The 13,283-nt window shown below is 40.3% G+C and overlaps 2 protein-coding genes across 2 annotated transcripts; one reads left to right on the top strand and one right to left on the bottom strand.

Annotated features, from left to right (window-relative positions):
• Positions 1-1,917: 1,917 nt before the first annotated feature.
• On the top strand, positions 1,918-11,489 carry Smp_104870 (WD-repeat protein, putative; the record flags this gene model as incomplete). The annotated part of the gene is made up of 11 exons (XM_018792410.1): positions 1,918-1,964; positions 1,999-2,087; positions 2,118-2,175; positions 2,212-2,329; positions 2,368-2,460; positions 2,501-2,650; positions 2,689-2,811; positions 8,916-9,106; positions 9,580-9,719; positions 9,887-10,080; positions 11,093-11,489. 11 exons carry the CDS (start codon positions 1,918-1,920, stop codon positions 11,150-11,152), a joined length of 1,263 nt encoding a protein of 420 aa, XP_018647243.1. The 3' UTR covers positions 11,153-11,489.
• A 63-nt stretch (positions 11,490-11,552) lies between these two features.
• On the bottom strand, positions 11,553-12,539 carry Smp_104860 (ribonuclease p-related; the record flags this gene model as incomplete). The annotated part of the gene is made up of 1 exon (XM_018792399.1): positions 11,553-12,539. The coding sequence occupies one exon, from the start codon at positions 12,537-12,539 to the stop codon at positions 11,553-11,555; it is 987 nt and encodes a 328-aa protein (XP_018647242.1).
• Between the last annotated feature and the right edge of the window lie 744 nt (positions 12,540-13,283).

Below are 13,283 nucleotides of genomic sequence, written 5' to 3'. Positions count from 1 at the left end.
ACTCATTGTAATTTATACAAGGCACCTAAAATTGCAAGGGTATTGGACCCATGTACTCTCTTCAAATACGTGCGTGTATTCTGTACATGCTTCTCTAACTTTATCCCTCTAAGGCTGCGTGAAGCGTGGGGAATGTGGTACTGTTTTGCTTTCTTAAGGTTCGTCTTAATCGTCATAGTTTTCAAACCTTTTACTCAAGAACCTGGTCGTAGAACCTTCTCATGAACCCCAACCAAAAGCCCAATGACTTCGATAATTAAGGTAGAAGTCATATGGTGCGTTTTTGTCGCTTTTTGGTTTCCAGATTGCGAAACTACATGTACTACAGGTTGACTTGCAGAGTTCTATTTCATCAAATGTATCAGGATCGCCATCGAGTTTCCAGTTTCTTATGTTTATTCTCAGTAAGCTTTAGGTTTCGTCTGTTTTTTTTTAACTATCCAGCGCATGAACATTTTTGCTTCTCTATGTCACTCCAATCGATGCTCCCTGGTTTTCTAGTCTTCTGAAGAGTTTGTTAAGTTGATCACCGTCATGTCAACTTTATTACGCAGAAACTAAACCAGATGCTACATCTAATTTTAGAAAGTGGCGTTGTAAAACCATTCAGCAATCTAGATTTTCACCTTCAATATATTTCAAACGCCGTGATAAGCTTATACTAAGTTGTTGCTTTGCAAAAGTTTAGTTTGTTCTCGCGATATCATTTCAGTGCGTTTGTTATCATTACTGAGAGGGCGGAGTAAACCTCCAAATGCAATAACTGATTGAGACAAACTTCGTATCATTCATTATAAGCTAAAACCTTTAAATTTTAGAATTGAAGTAAAACACTTAAGTTTAATGTAACTGGTTGTTTATGTAAACTCTGAGGTAGACATTCGTATTGGGTTCATCAGTTAATATATTTTAGCGGTTGTGAAGTCATAATGATGTTGTATTGTCTAGCACTTTGTCGAGCCCAGACGGATTATTCTAGCTTCCGGATAGACCAATTTATCCATTCTTTTAGAGTCACATTTTGACCTTGTTAATTATTCACTAATCAACCTTGACTGTTCTCATGTGAGCGTTTCTGTGTGTAATACTTATCCTACTTATCACACGTCTAACTTGTTTTTGGTCTGACTATAAATAATGAGTTACCCAGTCAAATGGAATTGGCTCACATGCCTTCTCTTATCCATTTCTCTCCGCTTCCTTCGTTGCGTCTCCCTGATTGTCTTTACATCAACGATTGTATGAAATACATATGTTCGACTTTAATTCCGTTATTCACTAACGCGAGTTCAGTGATTATTTACAAGGGTAGCCAGGACGTATATTTCTATAGCAATCAACAAACGATCTAACTTAAGCCACAATAAAATTTTAGTGACATATTTTTCATCGAATTCTTGAAAAATTGCTTCCATTCACTTAATTCAAGTTCGTTTTACTGTGTTACTTCACTTTGTGAAACTTTCCTATTGAACTTTTCCGATCTAGTAAAACGTCAGATTTTGCACCTTCTAGTATGTTAATCTAAGACAACTATTTAAAGTTCTCGACAGTAACTGTATAAAAGTGCAGATTTCAATAAATCCAGTAATTGATATCACAGAATAAAACCAGTATTTAAATTGCAAGTGGTTTCGCACGCAATACGAACAATAAACATCACAATGCCTCCAACAACTCGTAGGCTTTTACAACTGTGTCCCAACTATTTCACCATCACTTGGAATCTTTATACCATTTACTAGTCGAGTAGATTATTTGTTTTAATCACTATAAACTGTTCATCTTCATTAATAGCCTGATTCTGCAAAATGGAGGTTAGTTACTATAAAAAAGGATCATAAGTTGGAAATTTAGGTGGTTCAGCGCCACTCTGTACACACACTTGTTTTCCGCTCTCTCAAAAGAACACATGATATGTTTGAAGCTGATCAAAGTCGTCTTCCGGAAGTTGATGAGAAAAGGTAAATAACTGGTATTGTCTATTATTCTGCTTAGTAATTCATTAAAGGTCGCTATCAAAGCAAAAGATCAGTATGGACCTGTACTTAAGGAGCCTGGTCATAATCCACTAAAGCCTAAAGAAAGTAAGTGAATGTTTGTCCCATCTATTTTAGATGTCCCTGACACGTCACAACCGGGAGCTATTGTTCCATCTGAAAAGGCCAAACCAAAGTTAGTCAATAGTTTATATGATAAATATTTTTAAAGATCTGCACTTGAACAAAACGCTTCTATAGTTCAAATAGGTAATGAAAAATTACTGCTTCCAAAGAAAGCTCCTACTATGCCCAAACCCACATGGCATCCACCATGGAAACTATGTCGAGTAATTTAGTGCTACTTACTTTATCCAAAAACTTTTAGGTTGTCAGTGGTCACACAGGATGGGTGCGCTGTGTAGCTTTTGATCCTACTAATGATTTCTTTGTTACTGGCGCAGCAGATCGAATGATCAAGGTATAGAGTTCATTTAATTCGCTTTTATTTATTTATCTAGGTTTGGGACTTTGCTAGTGGGACATTAAAACTGACACTGACAGGTCACATAAGTACAGTTAGAGGTGTTGTTGTCAGTGCTCGTCATCCTTACTTATTTTCATGTGGAGAAGACAAAACAGTTCGTTGTTGGGATTTGGAGCAGAATAAGGTACCCATGAGCTTTATAATATTTACTTAAATATAAAGGTTATTCGTCATTATCATGGTCATATGTCTGCTGTTTACGATATTGATATTCATCCAACAATCGATGTGGTCCTTACTTGTGGTCGGGATGCAACTGCACGAGTATGGGACATGCGAACCAAAGTAAGTTGTTAAAGTGTAAGGAGTTTGATCTTTCCTTCAAATTAACATTGTTATTTGCACTCTGAAAACAGATTTACTTTTTAGCATAAATCATTATATGAGAATTCTCTCTTTTTCTTCCTAGCAAGATTTTACTAGCCACCAATGTGTTAGGACAAGTAGAACTCCTAAAATAAGCGAATTAATATGCTAGTTACTTCATTCTTTATAATCAAATGAATCATTGTTGATAATTAGGCGATTGCCCTTTGGAGGAAAGTAGCAATTAAACTAACCTCATGACGTTTATTAAAAAGTTATCTCTTATAAACTTTAGCGACTAGATCCCCCTGGCTAAAACTGATTGATTCTCAAAATCCAACCAATACCCTAGTCGGCCTAATCAATATTGTAACCAATCCCTCTTAAAAATGTGCAGAACCAACCTACATAGGCTTGCTTCTTTTTTCAACCCAGTACGTTTAAGCCTCTTCAGATGGGTGGAAGCTGGGGTCAATCAACCTCTCAACAATTCCGGTAGATCATCCAAACCGCAAAACAGCTTAAGACTGGTTTATCCCTTAAATTTCATTGCCTTCTGTTCTAACCACCTGGTGTAAGAGTGAATTAGTCGTTTTTAATAGCAGTTTCGCCAATAATTCGCTTGATAAATCGGAAAAATTTTCCAGTGCTCTTTGTCACCATCGTTTTCACTCATTTTCGTGTAGTCTAGTTGACTGCCACCCACAGTCATGGTGCACACTTTTTTACTGTAGCCGTAAGTTCTTTTCGCTAATTTATACACACAAGGATGAGTTTCAAAGCACACATTAATCAAGCAGAATCTCCAGGTATACTTTGGCCGTCCATGACTTTTTGTCTTGTGTGGTCATCAGATTCTATTTCAGTCTTTATGAAAACCTGTAAATCGTACCAGGCTATCTTTAAACGAAAATCTTCGCGCTTCACCAAATGCTTGGATAAGTTCTTGTATACATTCTTATCTCTGAGTTAAAATTAGCTGTTGCGTTAGTCCGTGTTTACACAAACACGTAATTGAATTAAAGAAAATTAAGAACCCAGACATATGCTGTGGAAATAATGAGTCATTTATCAGTCTTACCCAATGTCATTTATTCGACACAAACAGAGACTTCGAAGAGATAACATCTTATTTCTATCTTAGTTCATGTCATGATCACTCCCGCAGAGCACAAACAAATGTGTACTATTCTATTTTTGTAATTCAATGCTCTATCAACAAGTACAATCTCACTAGACATTACCATCGAGGACCCAGGTAATCTAAGAGTGAACTGTGCTGATTCTTACACTGGTTGAATATAGTCACATGAATAATCAAGCTTGAGTCCTATATCGGCCGATTTTAAAGACAAGACGTACACAAGAAGCACAAGATTTCATCGTTTTGAAGCATTTCTGCTATATTGGCTAAAACACCTGAAGTTTAATAAGTAGTTTGGAGTGTTGTTTTTGAAATACCAGAGGTAGAATTTTGCAAGCACTTGGTGACTGCTGTCTCATGGTCAAGTAGAAAGTCTGGTAACTGGAATATAAGGGAATCTAAGGAATAGAAGGGTTTGTTAGCAAACGTCAGTTGTTGTTGATAAGCACTACCTTCTCCAACATGCGGTAGAAAAAATCGATGGTGTGTACATTGAAAGACGTACTCGCTTCGGCGGTACATATACTAAAATTGGAACGATACAGAGAAGATTAGCATGGCCCCTGCGCAAGGATGACACGCAAAATCGTGAAGCGTTCCATATTTTTTTAGCCCCCAAATGCCCTGGTACGGCCGAGAGTGGGGAGAGTCTGCTCTCCCTCTCGAAATGCTCTCACATGGCCACGCGAATATATAACCTCTGCCAGGGAAGTCCTACTCACTGCCTTCTCGTGGCGGGGGTGTTGCTTACGAAAGTGAGAGGACGAAAAGCGAATGTCCGGCGCTTTAACCGGGTTGGTGGACACGCAAAGTCCATCAAACGGAGTTGGGAAACCCTGATTCCAAACCAATGGTGCACATGGACTCCAGTATCCTGAAGGAACAAATGACGTACGAACCAACCGTTAGTCACCGGCTACTATGTGACTGTATCTCCTCACGATGCTCCACTGCCTTGTGGATCAGACCTTTAGGTCAAAGGCTCGGGGTGTGGCCCCCTAAGAAAACCACCTGCTTCGGTTTGGGCACCCGGGCAGTATCACAGCCCACAAACAAATGACATGAAATGACGCACTACATTAACTACACTGCTCTCGTTCCTAATAGAAGAAAGACAAATTACATTATCATTATTATTATTATTATTATCATTACTATTATTTACTACGTCGCTTTTTCACTCCCTTTATTCCCAAATTGTGTATCCTTTCTTTCCAACTTATGCAGTAGTTCGCCCATGGTGGAAACTCTGTCCTATCTAAACGATCTCCAGTCACTGTCCGGTTGAAATTGAATGCTTCCACCGATTACGAATACTGAACCAGTCTTTTTGAAACCACGTACGCCGTTCAAGCTGGCTTCCTTCAACGTCCGCACACTAATGCAGATCGGACAACAGATGGGGCTGGCTATGTCTTTAGAAAGTCTTAATGTTGACGTTTGTTGTCTATCCGAGACCCGTATTCAAGACTCTAGTGAAGTACTACAAATTCGCTCTCCGTCTGTCGCTTCGAAAAGCTTGTTTCACGTGCGCTTATCCGGGGACTCTGTGGCATCTTCGTCCGGTCTTGCTGGCGTTGGTGTTGCACTAAGCGCTAGAGCTGAGGTAGCACTAATCGATTGGATCCCCATTAACAGTCGGTTATGTGCTGTTAGATTAGAAAGTTCCATCAAAGTGAGAAGAAACCGGCGTGAGAAGCAGTGTCTTTTCATCATCTCCGCTTATGCCCCGACAGATGCAGCCCGGATGCAATCAAGGATGAGTTTCACCACCAGTTAACAGTTCTTCTCCAGAAAGCGCGTTCGACAGATATTGTAGTACTAGCCGGAGACTTGAATGCACAGGTCGGGCGTCTAGGCACAGAAGAGAGTCGTTTAGGTGGCCGATGGGGACTTGTTGGTCGCAGGACAGATAACGGGGACCGTTTGCTGCAACTGTGCACAGACCACAACCTGTTTCTGGCTAGCACTAACTTCCGGCACAGTCGTCGCTGGTGTGCCACCTGGCGTCCTCCCTCTGCATCTCAAGCCTGGACTCAGATTGATCACATCGCGATCAGCTACCGCTGGCGTGGTTGTGTACAAGACTGCCGCTCCTTTTGGAGTACTTATCTGGAGTCTGATCATGCCCTGGTCTGCGCCAATCTCACCTTACTTTTCAGTCGCCGAAGGATTGACCACCACCAACGGATCGATGTTAGTAAACTGGCTGCAACTTCTGTTGCAAGTAAGTATCGGGCGGAGCTAGCCTCTAGACTAGCTGCCATCCCATCGAAAAGTATAGATGAGCATTGGTTGCATCTTCACGACGCCATGAAAATGGCGAGTAAAGCCGCTTGCGGCTTCGCGAAACGTCCCGCTTACAAGCACTGGGTTTCTTCTGGCTCCTTACAACTGATGGAAGCCCGTCGGTCTACTCCGGGTGGCCGTGAGCTTGACCATAAACGAAGGCTGTTACGTAATGAAATCGGGCAAAGCTTGCGTAAGGACCGAGAAGCCTGGTGGTCGGAGCGTGCTAATGAGATGGAAGCAGCAGCTGCATCTGGTAACTGCCGGAAGCTCTTCCAACTCATCCGAGCCACTGGCAGCAAGAAGTCTGGTGCGAGTGAAACAATCTACGAGGATGACGGGATGCCAATCACTAACAACTCTCGACGTCTTGGACGATGGGCGGAATTTTTCGAAGGGCAGTTCAACTGGCCTGCTGCTCCGGCAACATCAACCAGTTTGTCCTGCCCCCTATGGCCGGTGACGACTGATCCACCAAATGAGGCGGAAGTCCGCAAGGAACTCCAACTCTTGAAACACTACAAATCACCGGCTCCAGCTCTTTTTAAAGATGGTGGTGACTTTCTGGCTAAGGAACTGACGGTGTTGTTTGCAAAGGTTTGGGAGCTAGAAAGTGTTTCAACATCATGGAATGAGTCGATATTCGTCCCTATCTTTAAAAAGGACTCACGTTGTTCCTGTAATAACTATCGAGGGATAAGTCTACTTCCGATTGCGTCCAAACTATTGGCTTCTACCATTCTTCGTAGGTTGTTTAAAACCCGAGAACGATTGACTCGCGAGGAGCAGGCTGGTTTTCGTTCTGGTCGAGGATGCATTGATCACATCTTCACCCTCCGCCAAATGTTAGAACACCGTCATACTTATCGCAGGCCAACAATCGTAGTGTTTCTTGATATCAGGGCTGCCTTTGATTCGTTGGACAGGACTGTTCTCTGGGATTGTCCATTGAAGAAGGGTGTGCCTGAGAAGTTCATTAACATCTTAAAGGCCCTGTATACGAACATCTCAGGCAGAGTGAGGGCATACAACTACCTTTCTCCCTTGTTCCATTCGAGCAGTGGGGTTAGGCAGGGTTGCCCGATCTCACCATTCCTCTTCAACTTTGCCATCGACGACATCCTGGAAACAGCTCTGGTGGATGTAAGTAATGGCGGTGTGGATATGTTGCCTGGAGAACGACTTCTCGACCTTGAGTATGCGGATGATATTGTCTTACTGTGCGATAATGCCCAAGGCATGCAATCAGCACTTAATCAGTTGGCAATCAGTGTCCGCAGGTACGGCATGTGCTTTGCACCCTCCAAGTGCAAAGTACTCCTACAAGACTGGCAGGATTCTCACCCTGGATGGTGAGCAGATTGAAGTAGTTGAGAAGTTCGTGTATCTAGGTAGCTATATAAGTGCTGGTGGTGGCGTGAGTGATGAGATTGATGCACGTATAATGAAAGCCAGAGCGGCTTGTGCCAATATGGGCCATCTTTGGCGCCTTCGTGATGTTAGTCTGGCTGTAAAAGGTCGGATCTACAACGCGTCGGTGAGAGCAGTTTTGCTCTATGCTTGTGAAACCTGGCCTCTCCGAGTTGAGGATGTTAGACGACTCTCTGTGTTCGATCATCGTTGTCTCCGAAGGATTGCTGACATCCAGTGGCAACACCATGTTAGTAATGCAGAGGTTCGGCATCGTGTGTTTGGGCGCAGAGACGATAATTCAATTGGTGTCGCCATCTTGAAACACCGACTTCGGTGGCTTGGACATGTTCTACGAATGTCGTCCCAGAGAATTCCACGTCGTGCATTATTTGCCGACTCTGGGACTGGTTGGAAAAAGCGGAGAGGAGGTCAGTGTATGACATGGTATCGTGGCATGAAAGAAAGCTGCAAAGGGCTAGCTTCTGTTGGTCCTTCACGACTCCCTGGCTGGGGTCCGAGAGATGGTGCAACACAGTGGCTAGAGACGTTATCAGATATGGCTCAGAATAGAAGCCAGTGGCGATCCTGCTGTAACCTTCTTTTACTTTCTTCATAAAGAGTGGTTCTAACTTTCTTAACTGAAAGAGTCTTCTGGTTGTACACTTCAGTCCGCCTTATCTTTTCATCCCTTCTCTTCCTACTTTCATTATTTTGTGTGGCGCATATGTATCTGGTACCCTTTTGTACCAATATGTATGTGTTTAAATAAATAAATAAACAAACATTGAAAGATGGTTGTGGAGTTTAAGAAACAACTGGTCAAGTTAGTCAGCCTTTTTGTAACTTTCAAGGTTACATAACATTGCCTCTGTCTTTTACAATTTTATCGCTAGAACACAAAGTCTTTGTAAAGGGACAATGTTTTCTCGAAAAAACACCCCTAGTTCGTACATGCTAGGTAATTATGTTATTTTTTGGAAAGCTTCATTCTATAGTTTTCATTTTGGTAACACATACGTCTGTCATCCTTTTCTTTGCGCAACGGGTTATGTTGTGAAAAGCCGCTACAATTAGTTTCGTAATTAAAGATAACCAACTGAAAAGATATACTTTTTATCAATCGATTCGAGATTATATCCTACTATTCTGATAACAATGGATTCTAAGTAGTTTCGCTTTTGAAAAAGAATTCCTTCCCTTTGCGTAATAAGTTGTTAACTGTTAACCTCTATTTCAGGTCAATGTTCATACTCTAACAGGACATTCGAACACAGTAGCAACAGTACGTTGTCAAGAATCTGATCCTCAAGTGATTACTGGGTCACATGATGCGACCGTCCGCCTTTGGGACTTGGCGGCAGGACGTACCATAGCCTGTCTGACAAATCACAAGAAATCTGTCCGAGCTGTATGTATCCATCCAACTCAGTAAGTTCCTTAGGGGTTTGACTTTTAATTTTCTACTTGTTTAAACGCAAATTTAGTGTGGTCACTTATAACATTAGACTAAAATCAGGGTCGCATTAAGATTGTTTGCTAGTTTTCTTCCTGGTTTTCAATAGTGCAACGTATGGGAACCCCCCGTTTTTGAAACTTCATTTTTGTAATCATGTTGGCTCTTCATACTAGTGTTCTACATTTTGGCTATGCTTCATAGCTGCTTGGCCAGGATTCAGGACTTCTATTCTGTTTTAATTAAGATATTAGTATGTTCTTGCATCGCAGTACCGCAGATACTAAGAGTTATCCATTGAGTTACAATAAGTAACTTTACAACTAAAACACCCGTGTCTTTTTGCTGTGTTCGTAAATTAATCATCTCTTAGATAGAAAATCGTTGTAGTTAATTTATTTCATAACTTAAGTTTTATTTGATGTTTGAATGCCTTCTTATCTTTCAGGAATGCATTTGTTTCTGGATCACCAGATAATATAAAACAATGGAAACTCCCCAATGGTGTCTTTCTTCAGAATCTATCTGGACATAATGCTATCATTAATGCCATCACTGTTAACCAAGATAATGTGGTCGTCAGTGGAGGTACTTACTAGTTTTCATATGCATACCTTTTTTCCAGTAGTTTATTGAAATCAACTCCTAATAGAATCATTGTGTACGTATTGGTCATTTAAATAGTTTTTAGTCTATTTCATATATTTCTCGGTCAAGTGATTGAGCTCTGCCATTGGTTTTTCTGTTTACTTCAGGCGATAATGGCAGTGTTCACTTTTGGGATTGGAAATCTGGGTATAACTTTCAGCGTCTTCAAGCTCAAGTTCAGCCTGGCAGCATCGATTCTGAAGCTGGGGTATTTGCTTTAGCATTTGATCGTAGTGGATCTCGCTTGGTATCCTGTGAAGCAGACAAATCAATAAAGATCTTCAAAGAAGATGAATCAGCGGTAATTGTGCTTTTTGTTGTTATCTAAATTGCATACTTTCATAATAACTTGACCTGCATCCTACTGGACTACAGTTATGCTGAATTTGAGAGCCTAGAATGAAAGTAGTATATACAGACGCGGAGACAGTAGTTACTCATTAATATATATATATATATATATATAATCTTAACACTCCACTTCAAGTTGTCTGTAACTGTTTTCAATAAGTATTTTAAATGTGACTACTTCCGTAAAATCTTTCCTCACGAAATTCGCATAATTTTTCCTCAGGGTTCTTAGTCACACAGTGGAAAAACATCTAACTTGCAGTCAATAAGCATCACAGTATAATCAGTTATCGAAATAAGGAATCTGTAATATCCGTTTCAGTGGATTGGTTACGAGTATCAACACAACTCGAAGTGGTGAGGATCCTGTTTTTTCAGCATCCTATACTTACTGTCGTGTAGCATTTTTCATAACTTTGAGAATAACAGAGTGGAATGCAAAAACATATATTTTCAAATTGTTGGTTTGATCGTATACGATGAGGACACATTTCATACACATAACCTTACAAAGGGGAACGCTACATAACTGACTTGTTTACCATTCCCTTGGTATTCATCCCTGTGGTTGATAAATATGGTAGTTAGGAGGGACATGTTCTTCAGGTCCTGTGTTGCTTTCTGATTGTCTGGATAAAGACGACCGCTCGACCTTTGCCACAGTGGCTTATCTATGTCGAAGTGCTAGTATCCACTGTGCAAACAGGCTACTCCAACGCTGTCCTCTGAACATTTGCTTTATATAATTGAATCACCAAGTGGGTTATGTTGAGGCTAAATGCAGTTTCAAAACAGCAAATCAGTTGCTGAAGCTGAAATTTGGTTGACTAAGGTAGTTGGAACACGCAGTTGCTGTCCAACGTTTAAAAACGAGATCTAAAAATTTTTCTTAACTAAGCTTCATTCCACACTATCAGCATTTACTTTGTGGATGAATCAATCACTTATGTTTTATTTTTCAGACGGAAGAAACACATCCACTGTACTGGCGCCCGGGCTTGCTGAAAAAATCGAAATACTAATTTACCTAACCCACTTAACATTTCGACAACAGTTTGTATAGTATGTTCCTATTAAAGAATTTGTCTTACTAAATACAATCGATTTAGATGTTTGATTATCTTAGTGGTCCGGTTTGGTGAATTTAAGACCATAAACCGTAATGGACACCAACGAGTAGTCACGTATAAGCACCGAGAAACCTATTACTCTAAAGGAGTTCCGCGATAACCAATTCCACATTTACATATACATGTATTGAATTATTCGACCCTTTTTCTTAGCGACTGATATTTGTGCCTTATTTATCTGGGCAAGATGATGGAATTAGTAGAAGAAAGATATTTTTGTAACAAAATCTGCCAGTTTTTCTCTCATGAAGAAATGTACGTCCTGTGTAAATAATCAAATAAAAAACGAGGATTACTGCGTTAGTTTTATCTTCTTACAAGGTAATTGGTCTTCTACACAACTAGCTTCGTCTGTAGATTGTTTATTTACAGTAGGTTTAACAACTATAGAAGATACATTTGGCATAGACAAAAGTTTAAGCAGTGCAGCTGCACCATGTACTGTTCTGCTTCGTATAAGACCATGAGTCACTACCGCGAAAGGCGCCTTGGTAAGACAGGAGTGAGTTGCCTCCTGAGGTTGCAGACCTAGACAACCAAGCATTGCAGATACCGCCACTGGTCGACGGACTTCCCATCCGCTTGACGCCCCGGAACTGACGACTATCATATTTGTAAATGACTTTCGTGCTATGCAGAGTAAGCTGCTGAAGTACTGTGATAAGACTGAACGTGCGCTATAAGTTCCAGAGGAAGAGCGAAGTACCGGAGCAAGTTGGAATTCTAAGTGGATACCTCGTGACATCATCAAATTGCATTGTTTACTTAACAGTCGAATTTCACTTGATTTTGTAAGGTCTAAAGATATAAGATCAATGTTCACAGCCTTTTCACATGCATATGCGAAAGCGTTGTTGGAAGTAGGACAGAAGCTCACAATATCAAAAGCACCAAGTTTATCTTCAAATTGACGGAAGAACAAACCAGCATTTTCAGCATTATTGCAATATATCGTCAGACGTGTGAATATTCGTGGTCTACATGATATAGCGGGAAATGACACAGAAGCTCTGAATACACTGCTTTCATTAATATAAGCTTGAAGAACATCTGGAGAAGGGGGTTCTAATTTTGCAATAAGGTTCTGGCGCATAGCTTGTCTTTCCTCTTTGTTTTTCTTTCTTGTAGTGGAGTCTGATCTAACTTCGAAATTGAAGTCATCTACTAATACAGACTGACTGACCGCCACATAGTAATAACCACAATCAAGCAAGCGTGCAAGGAGATGCGCGCTCATTGCCTCAAAAGGAACATCAAGATCGAAGTATTTGCCTTCCATTTCATAACATATCAGGGTAAATTTATTAAGATTTAAACTCAATTATTTGAAAGTTCGGCTTTTCAACAAAAAACCTGAAGTAGAAATAAGAAATATATTAGCTTGAAATGAAAGACGAACCATGTTTAGTATATCTATGAAGGTGGAGATATTGACAGGAAGTAGCGAAATAAAAGGAATATATTGTTATGTCCTAGTAAAGATTAAATTACGGGTAACTTCTGAAAACTATTAATGGACTAGTACTATATACATATTCTTATTTCATAACTATTCAGTAACTCGATTATGTATATCTATACTCCTCTTATTACAAGCTTTATTTTGATCTATAGACTATTATGATACTATTCTTAAATTATACGCAGTTTATTAATCACAGTCTCCCACGTTCATAGTCACTTTTTGGCTTGATCTTGTACAAATGTTACTTCCTACTTTATGGTGTGATGCGGTCTGTTTGCCTGGTATATAAACCAAGTATGTTTGAAATAAATGATTCGCATAGTGGAAGCTGTTGTTTGCGTTCCGGACTCAACTGGTAAGGCTAGGAGGAAAAAGGGTCAATAAGGACGCTGGGCTACTCATATCGGTCGAACACCATTGGTGTGGGACAGTATTAAGATTGTACAAGTCGCATTTCGATTGGTGAATAATTTATGTGATATTAAACCGGGCTTAAAGATACAACAGTAAGCAAAACCAAGATCGTAATTTCATAGGGTAGTATTCATATTCTGTACA

This window comes from Schistosoma mansoni (genome assembly GCF_000237925.1).
Source record: "Schistosoma mansoni, WGS project CABG00000000 data, supercontig 0216, strain Puerto Rico, whole genome shotgun sequence".
NCBI lineage: Eukaryota > Metazoa > Platyhelminthes > Trematoda > Strigeidida > Schistosomatidae > Schistosoma > Schistosoma mansoni.
This window is presented reverse-complemented; position numbering and strand designations above follow the sequence as displayed.